General features: G+C 34.1%; 2 protein-coding genes across 4 annotated transcripts; both read right to left on the bottom strand.

The window, feature by feature from the left end:
* Positions 1-1,448: 1,448 nt before the first annotated feature.
* LOC107405641 (uncharacterized) lies at positions 1,449-5,573 on the bottom strand. The gene is made up of 7 exons (XM_016012718.4): positions 5,093-5,573; positions 4,901-4,981; positions 4,613-4,789; positions 3,575-3,745; positions 3,154-3,366; positions 2,918-3,006; positions 1,449-2,394 (listed from the first exon to the last, which is right to left on the bottom strand). Exons 1-7 carry the CDS (start codon positions 5,175-5,177, stop codon positions 1,726-1,728), a joined length of 1,485 nt encoding a protein of 494 aa, XP_015868204.3. The 5' UTR covers positions 5,178-5,573; the 3' UTR covers positions 1,449-1,725.
* Positions 5,574-8,020: 2,447 nt separating this feature from the next.
* LOC107405644 (probable alpha,alpha-trehalose-phosphate synthase [UDP-forming] 10) lies at positions 8,021-13,149 on the bottom strand. Of its 3 annotated transcripts, none has more exons than XM_016012723.4 (4): positions 12,844-13,149; positions 9,288-11,201; positions 8,928-9,201; positions 8,021-8,794 (listed from the first exon to the last, which is right to left on the bottom strand). In XM_016012723.4, exons 1-4 carry the CDS (start codon positions 13,125-13,127, stop codon positions 8,471-8,473), a joined length of 2,796 nt encoding a protein of 931 aa, XP_015868209.2. In that variant the 5' UTR covers positions 13,128-13,149; the 3' UTR covers positions 8,021-8,470. The 3 variants fall into 3 exon arrangements, with proteins under 3 accessions (XP_015868209.2, XP_015868208.1, XP_015868207.1); XM_016012722.4 differs by having other exon boundaries at positions 9,288-11,297; positions 12,844-13,113; XM_016012721.4 differs by having other exon boundaries at positions 9,288-11,374; positions 12,844-12,986.
* Positions 13,150-14,774: the final 1,625 nt, after the last annotated feature.

Below are 14,774 nucleotides of genomic sequence, written 5' to 3'. Positions count from 1 at the left end.
ATATTGAGCAAACGATCGATATTTTAAGCCTTATATTAATTTATAATTGAAAAACAAGTATTGGGTATTGGTTTTGATGTAAAAGAATAGGAATATAAGGTTATTTCAGCCTAGGATGTTTAAAACTGAAACATGCAAACTATGGTCGATTGAAATCTCAATTTCTCTTCAAGTATGAAATTGAGATTTACAGATTGAGAACAAAGATAAATGCTTGGTAAAGGATTAAAGCAGAAGAATCTATATTATGGTAGTTGTCATATATGCCCCAATAGTTTAATATTTTAAGAGAGAATACTCAGCAACTTTACGCGAATGTGTAATTATTATGCATTCCATCTTCTTCAATAATTTTCAATTAACATATGTGGCAATTACATAAAACTTTAATCTCCCACTAATATGGATTAATTATCTCCAAAAATAATTTTAATAAATTAAAATATTACTTTCAGAAATTAATATATGGTTTAAACTGTTTCTCTGGTGAAAATCGTAGGCACACCTTTTGAAAATTTAAAATTCTCTAATCCTGTATTTGTGTAGTTATTTAGAATGAGCAAATTGTGGGCCCCAATGGAAAGTTAAATATCACAATGTAGGAGATGGAGTAAAAAATGTGTCTTTAAAAAATATATTATTATCCTAATACAATTCAAACATTCTGAAAAATAATTCATTAGACATTATTTTATATATTTTTTTTGAAAAACTAATTTTATATATTTTTATTAGAAGACATTATTATTTTCTATTTTTATAATATTAATTAATTAAATACTTGTAACTCTTAATTATCCTAATACAATTCAAGCATTCTGAAAAATAATTCATAAGAAATTGATTTTTAATTGGTTCTTTTTAAAATTTCGTCATTTTTCAAACAGGGTCATAGGTTGAAAATCCTTTCACCCATAAATCCTCCCTTCTTGTGATTAAGCTTGACAATTCCAATATTCCGATTTGAAGTTTGGAAATTTGGATACTTTTGGTCAAATGGAATGGACCAAAAGTGTGATTGCCTAGTGTTTGATGGGATTTCAAATAATGGTAAAAAACTAAAGTTATCATCGAAACGGGGCAAACCATGATGGAGAACTACTTTTGGTGGAGCCACGAGGATGGTCATGGTCTATCCAGGTCAACAACTTCAAGAACAGTGTAACTCGACCCAGGTGTTAATTTTGTGTTGGATTTTTATTTTATTTTATTTTTTATTTTTTGAAAAATATTGTTCGAAGATTTGATAGAAGATCTGAACCGTGTTGCTTTTTTTGTTTTTTAAATGAAAACTCTTTGTTGATTGGTTTAGAACGAACTTTCATCCAAGCGAACCAAGTCAACTTTGTAATGTTGTTTTGGAATTTTTTTTTTTTTTTTTTTTTTTTTTTGGAACATTGCATTGATATATAGATAACCTTACAATTTAATTGTAAAGAGCGTAGAAATTGATTAAAAGCATTTTATATATTCTACGCACATCAATATCCCATGAATTTTCAATACCCAATTATATAAGAATTTTTAGCGACCTTTTAACATTTAGGCCAGATAAAGAAAAAACTTCACATTACAACAGGAGCTCATTTCCATCCAACACTCCATACACTTCATTCTTCATGGAATCCATGATACCATCTATAACCTAAAAATTTGGATTTATGGCAAACTCAAATGATGTCAAAACTATGAATTCCCCCATCCCCACTTATGTATTATATATGATCAAGTACCATGGGCGTAACCTCTGGAATTGAATCTAGACCGAATATTGTGATGATCAAACATGGGGTCCCCATAATTCACAGGCTTTATGATCACAGCCTCACGCCTTCCATCCTGTTCTTGAACTGCCCCGAAGACGGTCTCGTTGGTTTTCTCGCAGCTCTTCTCATAGTAAGTGTATGGGGCAGGTGAATAATACCTATGATGATGCTGCTGCTGCTGCTTGTGCTGCTGCTGCTGCTGCTGATCACCATCCCAATCATTATAGAAGACTCGACTTTGCCTTAATTGGTGCATTTTTTCAGCATCCTTGGACATGAATGCATATGTTTTCCTCGGGGTTGGGGTTCTGGTCTCAATGGAAGGAGGAGGTTCATCCTCATCTGGTATCACAAAACTTTCTTGCACAGGCCAAGCATTTGAATGCTTTTGCTGTTGTTGGCTTTGATATTGGTAGTCTAACGGTTTTCTCTTGAATCCAGGAAAGATTGCTCCCAAAATTTCCATTACAGATGCCCCAGCATTCACCAAAAGCTTCCCGAGGGATCCAAAGAACCCTTCTTCCTGCTTCTCCTGCTCATCTTCTGATGGGATTAGAGGTGGCCTGACTGATTTCAAAGACTTCTGATAAGCACTTGGTGGAATATTTGTCTTCATTGAGTCTTCATCCTTCAAAAACATAAAAAAGCTGGTAAAAATGTAGTCATATTGATTCAAGGATTACGCTTTGCAAGGAACATAAGTTAATTCTCATTCTTAAAACTGCAAAGCTGTATCCCTACTGCTTTCATATTGTTCTTACCATAGAGATGATATTAAGAGATATATATTCAACCCTATACAATGAAGTAATTTCTCTCTGAAAATTTAAAAAATAAAAATAAAAATAAAATTTTTTTTTTTTAATTTTAAATTTCAAGTTTCAAATATCCTTTTGCAACAATGAGAAAAGCAGATTTATGAAACCTTTCCCACAACCTATTCTCACATTTCCAAATACAGCCAAAGACAAAAATAATATAAAAACTCTCTTTTTTTCGAAAACAGTGCTCGAGCAAAGCCCAGGTGGAACAACCTAAAAGAATTCCGTGAAAATGATTCAAATGACAGATTAAATATCTACAACCTAGATAATGTGAAGGGTAGATCTCATGAAACACAGGCAAGTAGAAGACGAGAAAAGAGTACTCACATTCTGAGTGGAAACAATCATACCCACTCTACGCTGCAGTAGTGCTATCATGTAACCGAAAAAGCCAGCCCCAAGAAGCATTGCAATCCCTACAACATGAAAATCAATTACCTATATACTTCCAGTTTTGACAAATGAAAAAAGAGACAGACACAGCAAGAGAAAGAGAGAGAGAGAGGACACATACACAAACAAAAAAAAGAAAAAAAGAAGAGACAAAGGCTGAAGTTATATACCTAGAGGAAAGCCGTTTCCATATTGGTATGCACAGTCATCAAAATGAAGTTGGATCTCCCTGATAGCTTGATTTCCTCTGTCTATGACAAGTAAGGAGCAACTGCTTCCAATGTAAACCACATCAAAGTCATCAGAAAATTTTGCATCTTCACTTGGTCCATCAACATGGCCTCCACCACGGCCCCATTTCCCTCCAGCAATTGTTGTAACCCCTAAAAGTAGAAAATTAATTATATTAGAATTTTCTCATGTGTATAAAAAAAAATAAAAAAAATAAAAAAGCAAAGATTCTAACACAGTGGGAGTATCAAAAGAAAAACTTCCCTCACAAATAGTATGACATTGTTTCTTCTTTCAGAAAGGGAAAATTAAACTAGACTGGCATCGAAAATGCTCAAAGATATTAAATAAAGCAATTACCAGCATCACTTATCTTCCTGATTGCCATATTCATTGTGTCTGCAATATAAATGTTTCCTTTGTCATCAACTGCAAGCCCCTTGGGGTGATTCATTCTTGCATCTCTGAGTTTCCCATCTACATGTCCAGGGTGTCCATCAGCAGAACCTCCAACCAACCTCGGTCTGTTGTCTGCAGTGTTCCACAAATCAAAGTGAAAAAATCGTAGAAAGAATGTTCAGCACAAAAAGATTAATTGTATTTACAAGATTATCTTAGAGTTATGGTCTGTGAATATGTTTCACTTATATATCAATCTTGACGTAGCTCATAAAACGAACCAGAGTACAGATATACCACAACTAAGCACCACCAGGAGGATTGCAACAACCAAACTTCTATACCCTTGAATAATTTTATCACTTAGACTAACTAACCATAAAAAACCAGCATGTTTCCACCAATATTAATGCGTTTCTACTTTTATGAAATCCCAAAATTATAAAAATAAAAAAAAAATTTAAAAAAAATAATAATAAATTAAGTTGCAGCATGTGTAATAAATTTGCAGCACTCTTAAGGTTCCCAAATTCCTTCCAAGGGACTCTAATTTATTCTGTGAAAATGGAACCTGACAATAATCTTTTTGCTGGAAGGTTAAAACCATGCTATAATAATACAGAAATTGCATATGGAAGCACAATTAAAATGGTATAAAACCAATTTGAGCAACATGCGCAAACTACATAAATAGAAGATTCAACTGTCAAACAAATCTATTTGAGCTTTCAATGCATCCCACATTATAAAGAATGACTTGAATTTCATACAAGTAGATCAAACTGGTAAAAAACGAGATCATAGCGTCATGGAACCAACATGTATTGGAAACTAATTTTTCAATCTTGTAAAAGGACTGACGTTGTAGATATGCACAAACAAATCAGTGGACGGAAACTAGCAGAAAATGTTCTTCCAAAATAGGATTTCAATCTAAATGAAAAGATAAATTCTAAAAAATGGAGCAATATCCCAAGCCATTGAACAAAACCCACTTACATAAAGACAGGGAGGAAGAGATTCTGTATAGGTTACTATTAGCAGAGTCCAGAATCAGAAGCTCGCCACTGGGCAAGACCTCAACAGTGTAAGGCTCAATTCCAAGCTTGCTTCCATCAAACACCGTCTCCACAGTGTATCCACTCTCAAATTTCATCATCGGACGGCCAGTAATCGCTGCATGTATAAATCCCATAAACCCACAAAAACACATCAAAACACCATAAACCAGTAAAAGAAAAGAAAAGGCAAAAGAAGAACAATGCTGATAGTATCAGAGATCTATACCTGTTTTGGTCGTTGTTTTGAGTGACCACAGCTTCTTCATGGCAACAGACACAGCATTTGACAAAAACCCAGTGACAATCTCTGAAATACAAACAAACCCATTAGCAATCAAAAACAATAAGAAGCTTCAAAAGCAATTATAATGAAAAAAAAAAAATTGCAGATCATACAGAATAAAAGAAGGTGACTCACTTGCTGGTGCATTGCTGGAAGCTGAAGAGACAACTCCAAACAGAACCAAAAGGGTGAGACCCAATACGAGCACATTTCGACCCATTACTGGTATTTTCAGAAGGAACACCAACAACCCTTTAAACTGAGAGATTCAAGCTCATAGCATTACAAGAAACCCTAATTCCAATCTGGGTTTCCCTTAAAAGTGGTGTTGAAAAATGAAATGTATGATATGCTTAAAGGTGTGTGTGTGTGTGTGTGTGTGTGTGCGTGTTGTGTGTGTATGGGTATGGGGTATATTGGTTCTCTCAGCTAAAAACCACACTGTGTTTAAGAGTGTAGATGTGGAATGGAAGATGGGAAAGGAAGAAAGAGACAGAAAAATAAATTTTAAACAAAGACAGAAAAAAAAGGCATGGAAAAGTAAAGCTTGAGAGCTCAGTTTCAGGGGGAGCAGTGCGAGAGTGTCTAAGAGAGAGAGAAAGAATCATATGCTTTTGATTTTGCCTTAAAAAATTTGTTACATTTTTCATTTATTATTTTACCTAAATCCTCGCCGCCTATTTCTTTGTCGCTTCACTTTCATTCCTTTTACTACTATTCATATTTTTATTATTTTCTTAACTTTTTTATTTTTGTGTTGACCATAATTCAGGTGGCAATAGTCCTTAATTGAAAGTTAATTTTTAATTTATAGGGAATGTTTTAATTTTGTATTTGGACACATTCTATATAGTAATGACCACTGTTGCTTAACTTCTATTTGAGGTATTTGTATTTGAGATATTTGAGGTTTGATCATATTTTAAAGCTAAAGTAATTTATGGAGGGAACAAAAAAACAAAAACAAAAGAAAACAAACAAACATACAAAAGCTAAAGTTTAATTTAATGGAACTTTTTATACGACCTCCATCTTTTTTCTTCCTTTGTTTGTTTGGTGGGAAAGATCCCCATCCTTTTAAACCAAAGAAGGTAATAGCTTATAATTTATTTCATTTTTTTTATTTTTTTTTAATTTTTTTTTGGGTTTCACATCCCAGATTTATAAATTCAATAATGCTACACTTAATTATTATTTCTTAATAAGAAAAAAGACTTCCAGTTCTTTTTTAAAAATAAGCTGATGTTGATATATGTTAGCACATTTTCTTTAAAAACAGATAGAATAGTAAGGATTTATTTGTAAGAATTACAAAAAGATAAAAACCATGCTTCGTTAGTGAAAGACTTACTCCCTGTACAGCACAGGCGTGCCCTCATATGAAACTTTCAGAAATGGTTTTGTGGTCCAGAAGTATCCTCACTGCACTATTAAAAAAACTTTTATTTGTCCCCCCAAAACTCTACCTCAATTTCACAGTTAAAAAAATAAAAATAACTTTTTTTTAATCTAAGGCTGTAAAATTTATCATTTGGCTATTCTTTTATGTCCAAACAGTAGTAGTCTCAAATGATTTAAAAATAATGTAATTTTTATGTGGATAAATGAATAAATGAATGAAATAATAATACATTATTTTGACATATTACTGGTAACAACTAGATGCCACGATATTGTTATATGTCCAAACCCCACAACAGAGACTTCTTCTTTTTTTTTTTCTTTTTTATGTTTTTTTATGGTGGATTGCAAAAGACAAGTTTTTTACTACCAGTTAGAGAGAGAGAGAGAGAGAGAGAGAGAGAGATTGAGAGAGAGAAACACAGAGCTGCTGATGAAACCCCCAGTTGTCATTTAGATCTTGGGGTGATGGTTGGCTTAGGCTAGGCCAGGCTGGGCTGATGATGACAAGAAGTACCCCCTCAGACCAAGATCAAGTTGTCCCAATTTAATAATGCCATGTGATATAACACCACCTTACACACACATATACTTATAATTGATTTATGCATGTTTCCTTGGGAAGCCCTAAAAGACCACACCAAAAAAGCTCGACTTCTAAGCTCTTTTACTTTTTTATCTCTCTCTCTCTCTCTCTCTCTCTCTCTCTCTCTCTCTCTGTCAATCCGCATTTACGACATGAAAGTAAGAAGAATATACCTACCTCGTTTTGATAAGGCATTTTGGACCACCATTGGTTTTCAAGATTGGGTTTGGTCCATTTTTATATGATTATTGTCTTGTTTGTGTTTTGAGAAATTGAGAATCTATAATTTATCATAATTAGACTGGTACTAGCACCCATTTTAGGTTTTACTTTTGAGTGTGCAAAATCAGTAAATCATATGATTTTTAAATGCTAAATGATTTGGGTTTTGATTAATAATTTTCCACTTGATTGCTTAGAGTTGCCCTTTTGACATTGGGCTAGTAGGTCTATCTCACACTAATATTATAAAATATATAATAATTATTTTCACAATTGGATGTAAAAAGTGAGACTCACGGTTTTCCACTTTTAATCTTATGCCAATGTTTTAAAAAAAAACTTCTCCAACCTAATCTCAAACTCAAATATTGTCAACCATACAAGAAGAAAAAGAATTATTAAGATTGGTAGGAATCATCCATTCCTTTGATGTTACAGTCTCCTTTTTCTCTACTTCTTTCGAACCTTCCAACAACTATAACACTTCGTCATTTTCTTTTCCTTTTATGGATTCTCCCTGCCTTTAAATATCTATATTCCAATCCAAATCTCTTTATTTGTGCTATCAGGGGTTCTAACGAAAGCATCTTATTATCTTATGGTTGGAGCCACTCTATCGAAACTTTAGCTGCCGTTAACTAGCAACCAGAATCGAACAAAAAATCAGAAATATGTCATTTGCTAGATACCAACCATATGGTGTTCTATTTTGGTGTTCTATTTTATCTAACCAAACGTAAATAGTCCTGTCTAATACTGTAATCATAAGCGCAGTTTACTGAACAAAAAAATGTGCAGGAAAAATAAAATCCAATTAGATCTGTAAGCAAAATCAAAAAGTAAAAACTCACATATAATAACAATTGCGATATCTATAGCACCCAACTCATCAATGTAAGATGATGCTGAAATGGTAAAATCATCAGTTAGCAAGAAGCCATTGAAATCTTGGACCAAACTGGCGTTTTAACTACCGTAACAGATATTGTATCTATACAAGTTAATGGTGCCCCTAACCAAATAAGACAGCAATTATGAACATCTAAAAAACCGATCCTAGAAACAAACAACTCTTATCGGGCACCCATGAATATAAGATTGATGTCACCATATACAAGATCAAGAATACTCAACTGGATGATCAAACAAATGCACCAAAATTGTCGAATCAGATTGGCATTATCAAACTCCCTTTATGCATCAGGTTAAGACGAATAACCAAATCTTGTATTGATTTCCCTCTAACCAAAAGAAAAGGTTCACAAGTATACCAAGCCAATCAACTGCCCCAGACCCTGATCAACTCAAAAGGAACTCTCGAAAGAAACCTGAATATGAGGAAGATGCCTGGGTTTTGGGATTGAAGCAGCTGCAAGGCCTTGAAGTAGCTTTACGACATCAACAGCATCATCAAGATAATACTTAGCCTTGCTTGGCTTTCTGCCAACAGTGCAGGCAAAGATCTCTGGAGGTGCAGGCATGGATGGGCTAGACACAGTACTTAATATGCTCTCAAACATGTCTTCATCTGATCTGTCATCTCCAATGCACATCACGAAATCTGGCGCTTTCATGTCTTTGACCATTCTCAGAAGAACCTTTTCAGCAACTAACCCTTTGCTTACTCCCTGCACATGGCAATGCATTAGCATGAATTTCAAACCAAACAGTGCATGTGAGAGAGAGCAACCAGTCTGTGTGTGAGAGAAAGCATTTGATTTGCCAAAAAAGGTGTAATATGGGTAGTGCAGTAGATAATACCTGTGGTTTAACTTCAACAATATGCTGACCCCTCTTAACAACTGCTGGTTCATTGGCAAGCACATTTTCCAGATGATCCAGCAATTCTTTGGCTTGACAAGATCCAAAATCAGGGTCTGCATCTTGATGATGCCACACCAAAGCACTCTCTTTAATTTCTATGCTTGAGCCATCTGTTGCCTCTGTGTACAATCTCATTACAGGTTCAACAATTTCTTTCCATTCGAGGTCAGGAGCAACGCTACTAGTTTCCCACTCAGAAGTTGTACTCCACCTGGACCAAAAACAAAGCTAAAGTTCTTAGTTTACTTGATAAAGTATCTCAAGGGGCAAGCCAAAAGTTTAAACATACTGACATACCTTAAGAAGTACCCATGTTCAGCTGCAATTCCAAGCGTCTCACAAGGGGCAAACCACTCACCCAGAGAGCTTCTCCCCCTCCCACTAACAATAAACACAGTGTTCTTAGGATCATTGCACAGGGAATTCAGCATTGAGATAACTTCAGGACTTGGGGCCTTATTAATAGAATTTTGGGGAACAACAGTGCCATCATAGTCCAGAAAAATAGCCCTTCGGTTTGTGCTTTTGTATGCTGACACAATATGGTTAATAGACAACTTCCTAAAGCTTGGAGAAAGAGAAACTACCCTGAATCCCAAGCCCAAACCAATTCCCCAGCACCGTTTGCTGTAATGATCCCTGCATGCTCTCTCCAAATCCTGCACAAAACTGCGTGCCCAATAACCCACATCATGAGAACTAACATATCGGTAATGTTTCTCATGCCGTAGCTGCTTCTCAGAATCAGGCATGGTGAGTGCCGAATTTAAGGCATCAGCAACAGCATCAACGTCCCAAGGGTTAACCCTGATTGCTCCACTTAGAGAAGGTGAGCAACCAATAAATTCAGACACAACAAGCATGCTTGTACGTGGGGTGTCTGCTTTGATACCCATGGCTTCATTCATACATGGAGTTCCCTGCCTGCAAACAATATACTTATAAGGTACCAAGTTCATTCCATCCCGCACAGCATTCACTATGCAACATTCTGCCACAGCATAATAGGCACTCTTCTCAAAACGTGGAACAGGACGATCAATTAGAATCACTGGTTCGTAGTCAGATGAACCATAAACCTCATTAATCCTTCTGGCAGTTAAGTATGTCTCACTCCTTGCTTCCTGGACATCCTTCCCTGAGCCCCTTGCAGGATTCACAATCTGAACCAGGACTACTTTTCCCTGTAACTCAGGATTCTGCTGCAAGAGCTGTTCAACAGCTAGAAGTTTGAGGCTGATGCCTTTGAATATATCCATGTCATCAACTCCAAGTATCACCTTTTTCTGCTTAAACTGTTCTTGAATCTCCTTAATCTTTGCAGATGTAGAAGGAAGGTTCAACACTGATTCGAGCCGACCCATGTGAACACCTACAGGGAGAATTTTAATATACACAGTGCGGCCAAAATAATCAAGTCCAATATATCCTCTCTTAGATTCATAGTCCAGTCCAAGCATTCTGCTGCAGCATGAGAGGAAGTGACGTGCATAGTCAAATGTATGGAAACCAATTAAATCGCAGTTCAGCAAACCCCTCAAGATTTCATCACGAACAGGCAAAGTTCGATAGATTTCTGAGGACGGAAATGGACTATGGAGGAAAAATCCAAGCTTTACTCGATAAAATCGCTTCCTCAAAAATGTTGGAAGAATCATTAAGTGATAGTCATGAACCCAGACAAAATCATCATCAGGATTTATCACTTCCATGACCTTGTCTGCAAATATTTTGTTAGCAGATACATAGGCCTGCCACAGCAAGCGGTCAAATCTATCACCATGGTCAGGGCACATAGGCAGCATGTAATGAAAAAGAGGCCACAACTGCTGTTTGCAAAATCCTAGATAGAACTTTTTTTGGAGATCATGGGGAAGAAATGTAGGCACACAGTTAAAATCCTGCAGCAATATTTGTGCTACTTCTTCCTGTTCACTGGCATCTATTTCAGCTTTGAGTGACCCAACATAAATAACCTCAGTTTCAGAAGAAAACCCATCCTTTATATGCAATAGAAGTGAGTCCTGATCCAAACTGAAGCACCACTTGGCAGTTTCTGGATCTCTTTTCGCATGCAAAGGCAACATGTTTGCCACTATAATCTTCCTATCACGACATATCGATGAACTACTGTCTGAGTCCCCATCATTATTACTACAGCTATCCAAGTCGGAGATGATACCAGGAACAGTCATCACACGGGGAAGCGACCTAGGCGTACAAGGAATATCCAACAGGCCCCCACAGGCCAAGTCAAAAAGATTTGTGCACGATCTTGAAGCCATGACAAGTAGAAAGAAAAGTTTTCTACCAAGTCATACAGAAAAAACCAATTGGCACAAAGAAAAAAAAAAAAACTTTCCAACAGTCAGATATAGCCAAACCTACAGAAAATTAACAAAATACCAAAGTCATTAAATTGCTTCCACTACAAAACTCCATTAGCCACAAATAAACGCATGCATCAAACCCATCCACAAAAGTCATACTAACATTGATAAATAATTCCCCTCACCATGTTGTGAACCAAATAAAATCAATCTACAAGATACCAACCAGCTTAAGTAGTATGTAATGAAAGTATCAAAGTTAGTGCCTTATTTCAACTTTACAGTTAATAGAACAGCAACATGACAATAGGCTTATGATCTTGATGAATCTCACAAATCATGACGTAAATTTTTTTTTATAGTTTCCAATTCTTCATTGAGTAAATCTACTACCAACTTGGATCCCCTAATCAATTTTAACTCCACCCCATAAATCTCTTGAGAGTTGAGCCAAAATAATTCCGCTATAAAAAGTATTGTACAAACAACAATAACATAGAACATTAAAATTAAAAAAATAATCATAAAAAAATAAAAAATAAAAAAAGAAGAAGGAGAAAAGATGAAAACAAAAAACATACACATATACTAGATAGCTAGAGTTTAACAAAAGTGCTCCTGACATATTATATATACATATATGAAAGGAAGAGGAAAAACTAGCACGACAAGCAACATACATAGTGAAAACAAAAATTAAATTTCATAAAGAAAAAAAAAATACGTATACACAGGTATAATAAACGTTTTATAGAAGGCATTAAGAATAATTCCTATGGCTAAGCCATCTTCTCATGTTACAGCTATCAACAACCCAGTCAAGATAAGTCATATTGGACAATCAAATTATGAGCAGCCAGAGCCCTCACTATAAGCATCTTCTTAGATACAATTTTCTAGAAGATTATTTTCCGTAAAAACAAAAAAGAGAACCCTGAAGTTGGTATTCCCGGGGAGGAAAAGAAAAAAATTCTACACCCTAATCATATAAAGATCTAAAATATAATTAAAGATCTCAAAAGGAGCTTGGATCAGCAATCTGCTGCCAGTGCCGTCAAATATTATACAACATAACTCACAGCCGTAATGAAGAATGAAACAAATCAACTCAGGAAAAAATAAATAAATAAAAATAATAACCACTTTAACAGTCCGTTTGGTTCACGAGAAAATTACACAGAAAAATAAAATAAAATAACATATTTTAAAATTCTTTCGGTTTCATAATCATCATAATTCATCTAAACTAACCCAAGTAGTTGTAAGAAACCAAATCAGAATTGAACCCAAAAACACAAAAAGAACAGCCTAAAATCAAAACTTCCATCTCCTTCCTATCCAGTTACGACTTAAAACACTTTCTCGGCAACCAAACAGAGCACCACCAAAACAATTCAGCCAAAAAAAATATAAAAAAAAAAAATCAAGGCCAGTCAACCTCAGATCAGCTATTAACACCAAATCCAAAAAAAAATAATAATAATAAACAGAGCTTAAAGCATCAACGAACACCGGCGACCTACCTTTCCGGTAAGTTCCAGCGATCGGAGACGTTTAAGTCGGTGGAAAGACTCGGTTGGCGAATTCCACGTTGAGAGCGGTGTAGAGAGAGAGAGAGATAGAGATAGATAATATAGAGAGAGAGAGAGAGAGAGATGGGTGTGCTGCGCTGGACGTTAGAATATAAAGCACGAGAGAAAAAGATCGGAAAGAGAGACCTCCATTTCACGTTCACACTCTCCCTTTTCTTTCTCGAAATTTTTGGGATAGGGTCAATACTCCAGATCAATTTTTTTTTTTTTCCCATTATTTTATTATTATTTATTATTTTTCTCCCAAATTTTATAAATAAAAAAAAAGCTTGCTTTTCATATCTCAACTCCTCTATGGAATTACCAAATTACCCCTTTCTCAATCTAAGCATCCATTTTTAATTTCCCTTTTTTTTTTTTAATTTTTTTCTTATATTTTCCAAACCATTTAATATATATATAAACTATTATTTATCGAGTAAAAATTCATAACTTATTTTACAGTGGTTTATCAGTAATCTCAAGTAGTCTCATTTCCAATTTTTTTAATCATTAAAAATAGAAAATTTGAATCCACAATTATTGTCCAATAGAATACTTGTGTCTTGTTAATGAACTTAATCCAATATAACCAAAAATAATTATATGGTTATGCAATTTTTATTTTTTTTTTGTTACAGCTCATGAGCTGTAAATTACCTTTTATTTGTTGTAGTCTGCTTTACTGTGAAATTTTACTATTTTATATTGCAAAGTATTGTCGTGACAAAAGAGTTATTCCTCCACTAGTAATTTTGTATATTCTATTAAAACCACCTACATATAATGTGAATATTATTAAGTCAAAAAAAAAAAAGAAAAAAGGTCATGTGTGGTTGAACCAATAATATAGAAAATGCAGGGACTGAAATTAGCCAAACCAACCAATTGAATCAAACTTTAAAATTTATTCCAACCCATCGATCCCAAAAGGTGAGTAGCCAATATTATATTAACAAAAAATAAAAGAGATAGAATATTATATTAGAATCCTAATCAAATCTTGATTAAGAGATTAGCAATGAACTTGGAAAACCTAATTGTTAGTGGGTGGAAGAACTTGTGCAAATTTTTTATTCAAATAATAATTGGCACCCAAATGGTGTGTTCCTTTTTAGCTTTGTCCAATACAACTACTTTTTCTTTAATCTAATTAATTTAACTACAATTTAATAATAAAAGTAGGTCAAATTGAATATAGACTCTCTAAAATACTTTTTTTATTATTTATACATTTATTTATTTATTATTAATTTGACTCGTATCTAGCACTACTCCAACCAATTATATCCTTACCTACAAAGATAAATAATAAAAAAAATAAAAAAAATAATTGATAATGAAGAGATGGCTCTTTGCATTTGGAGCACACCATTTTTGACTTTTTCCAAATTGTGGTTATATACAAGCCAAGAGTCTTATACTGTTCTAACGACAATAGATAATGAAATACGACTTCAATTTGCCCTTTTTGGCTGTTACATTAATATTCGCACGATGCTTTTTAATTTTATGTGGATACTATCATCCCGGCAGGTTCATTGTACCTCTATAATGCTCTCTTTAATGCTAGGAGTGGCTGACTTTTTATTGTAAATATGTAATTATAAGTTAATTTTCGGTATTTTTAAAACTAATTAATTAAATTAAAACTAACATTTATGTTCTTTTTTGTTGATAAAATATATCTTATTGATGAATATTATTATAGCCATCAACTTTATTTAATTATTTTCCTTTATCAATTTATCAAAAAAAAAAAAAGTTCTTTACTAATATGTGATGTTAAATTAATAAAATTTAATTGTGAATGAATACATTAATTTTTTAAAAGATAAATATCTATAATGGTTTGTTAAAAATATTGGTAAAAAAATCTCATA

The sequence above is a fragment of the Ziziphus jujuba genome, chromosome 12 (genome assembly GCF_031755915.1).
Source record: "Ziziphus jujuba cultivar Dongzao chromosome 12, ASM3175591v1".
NCBI lineage: Eukaryota > Viridiplantae > Streptophyta > Magnoliopsida > Rosales > Rhamnaceae > Ziziphus > Ziziphus jujuba.
Note: the sequence above shows the minus strand (reverse complement) of the source record. Positions and strands in the feature narration are given on the sequence as shown.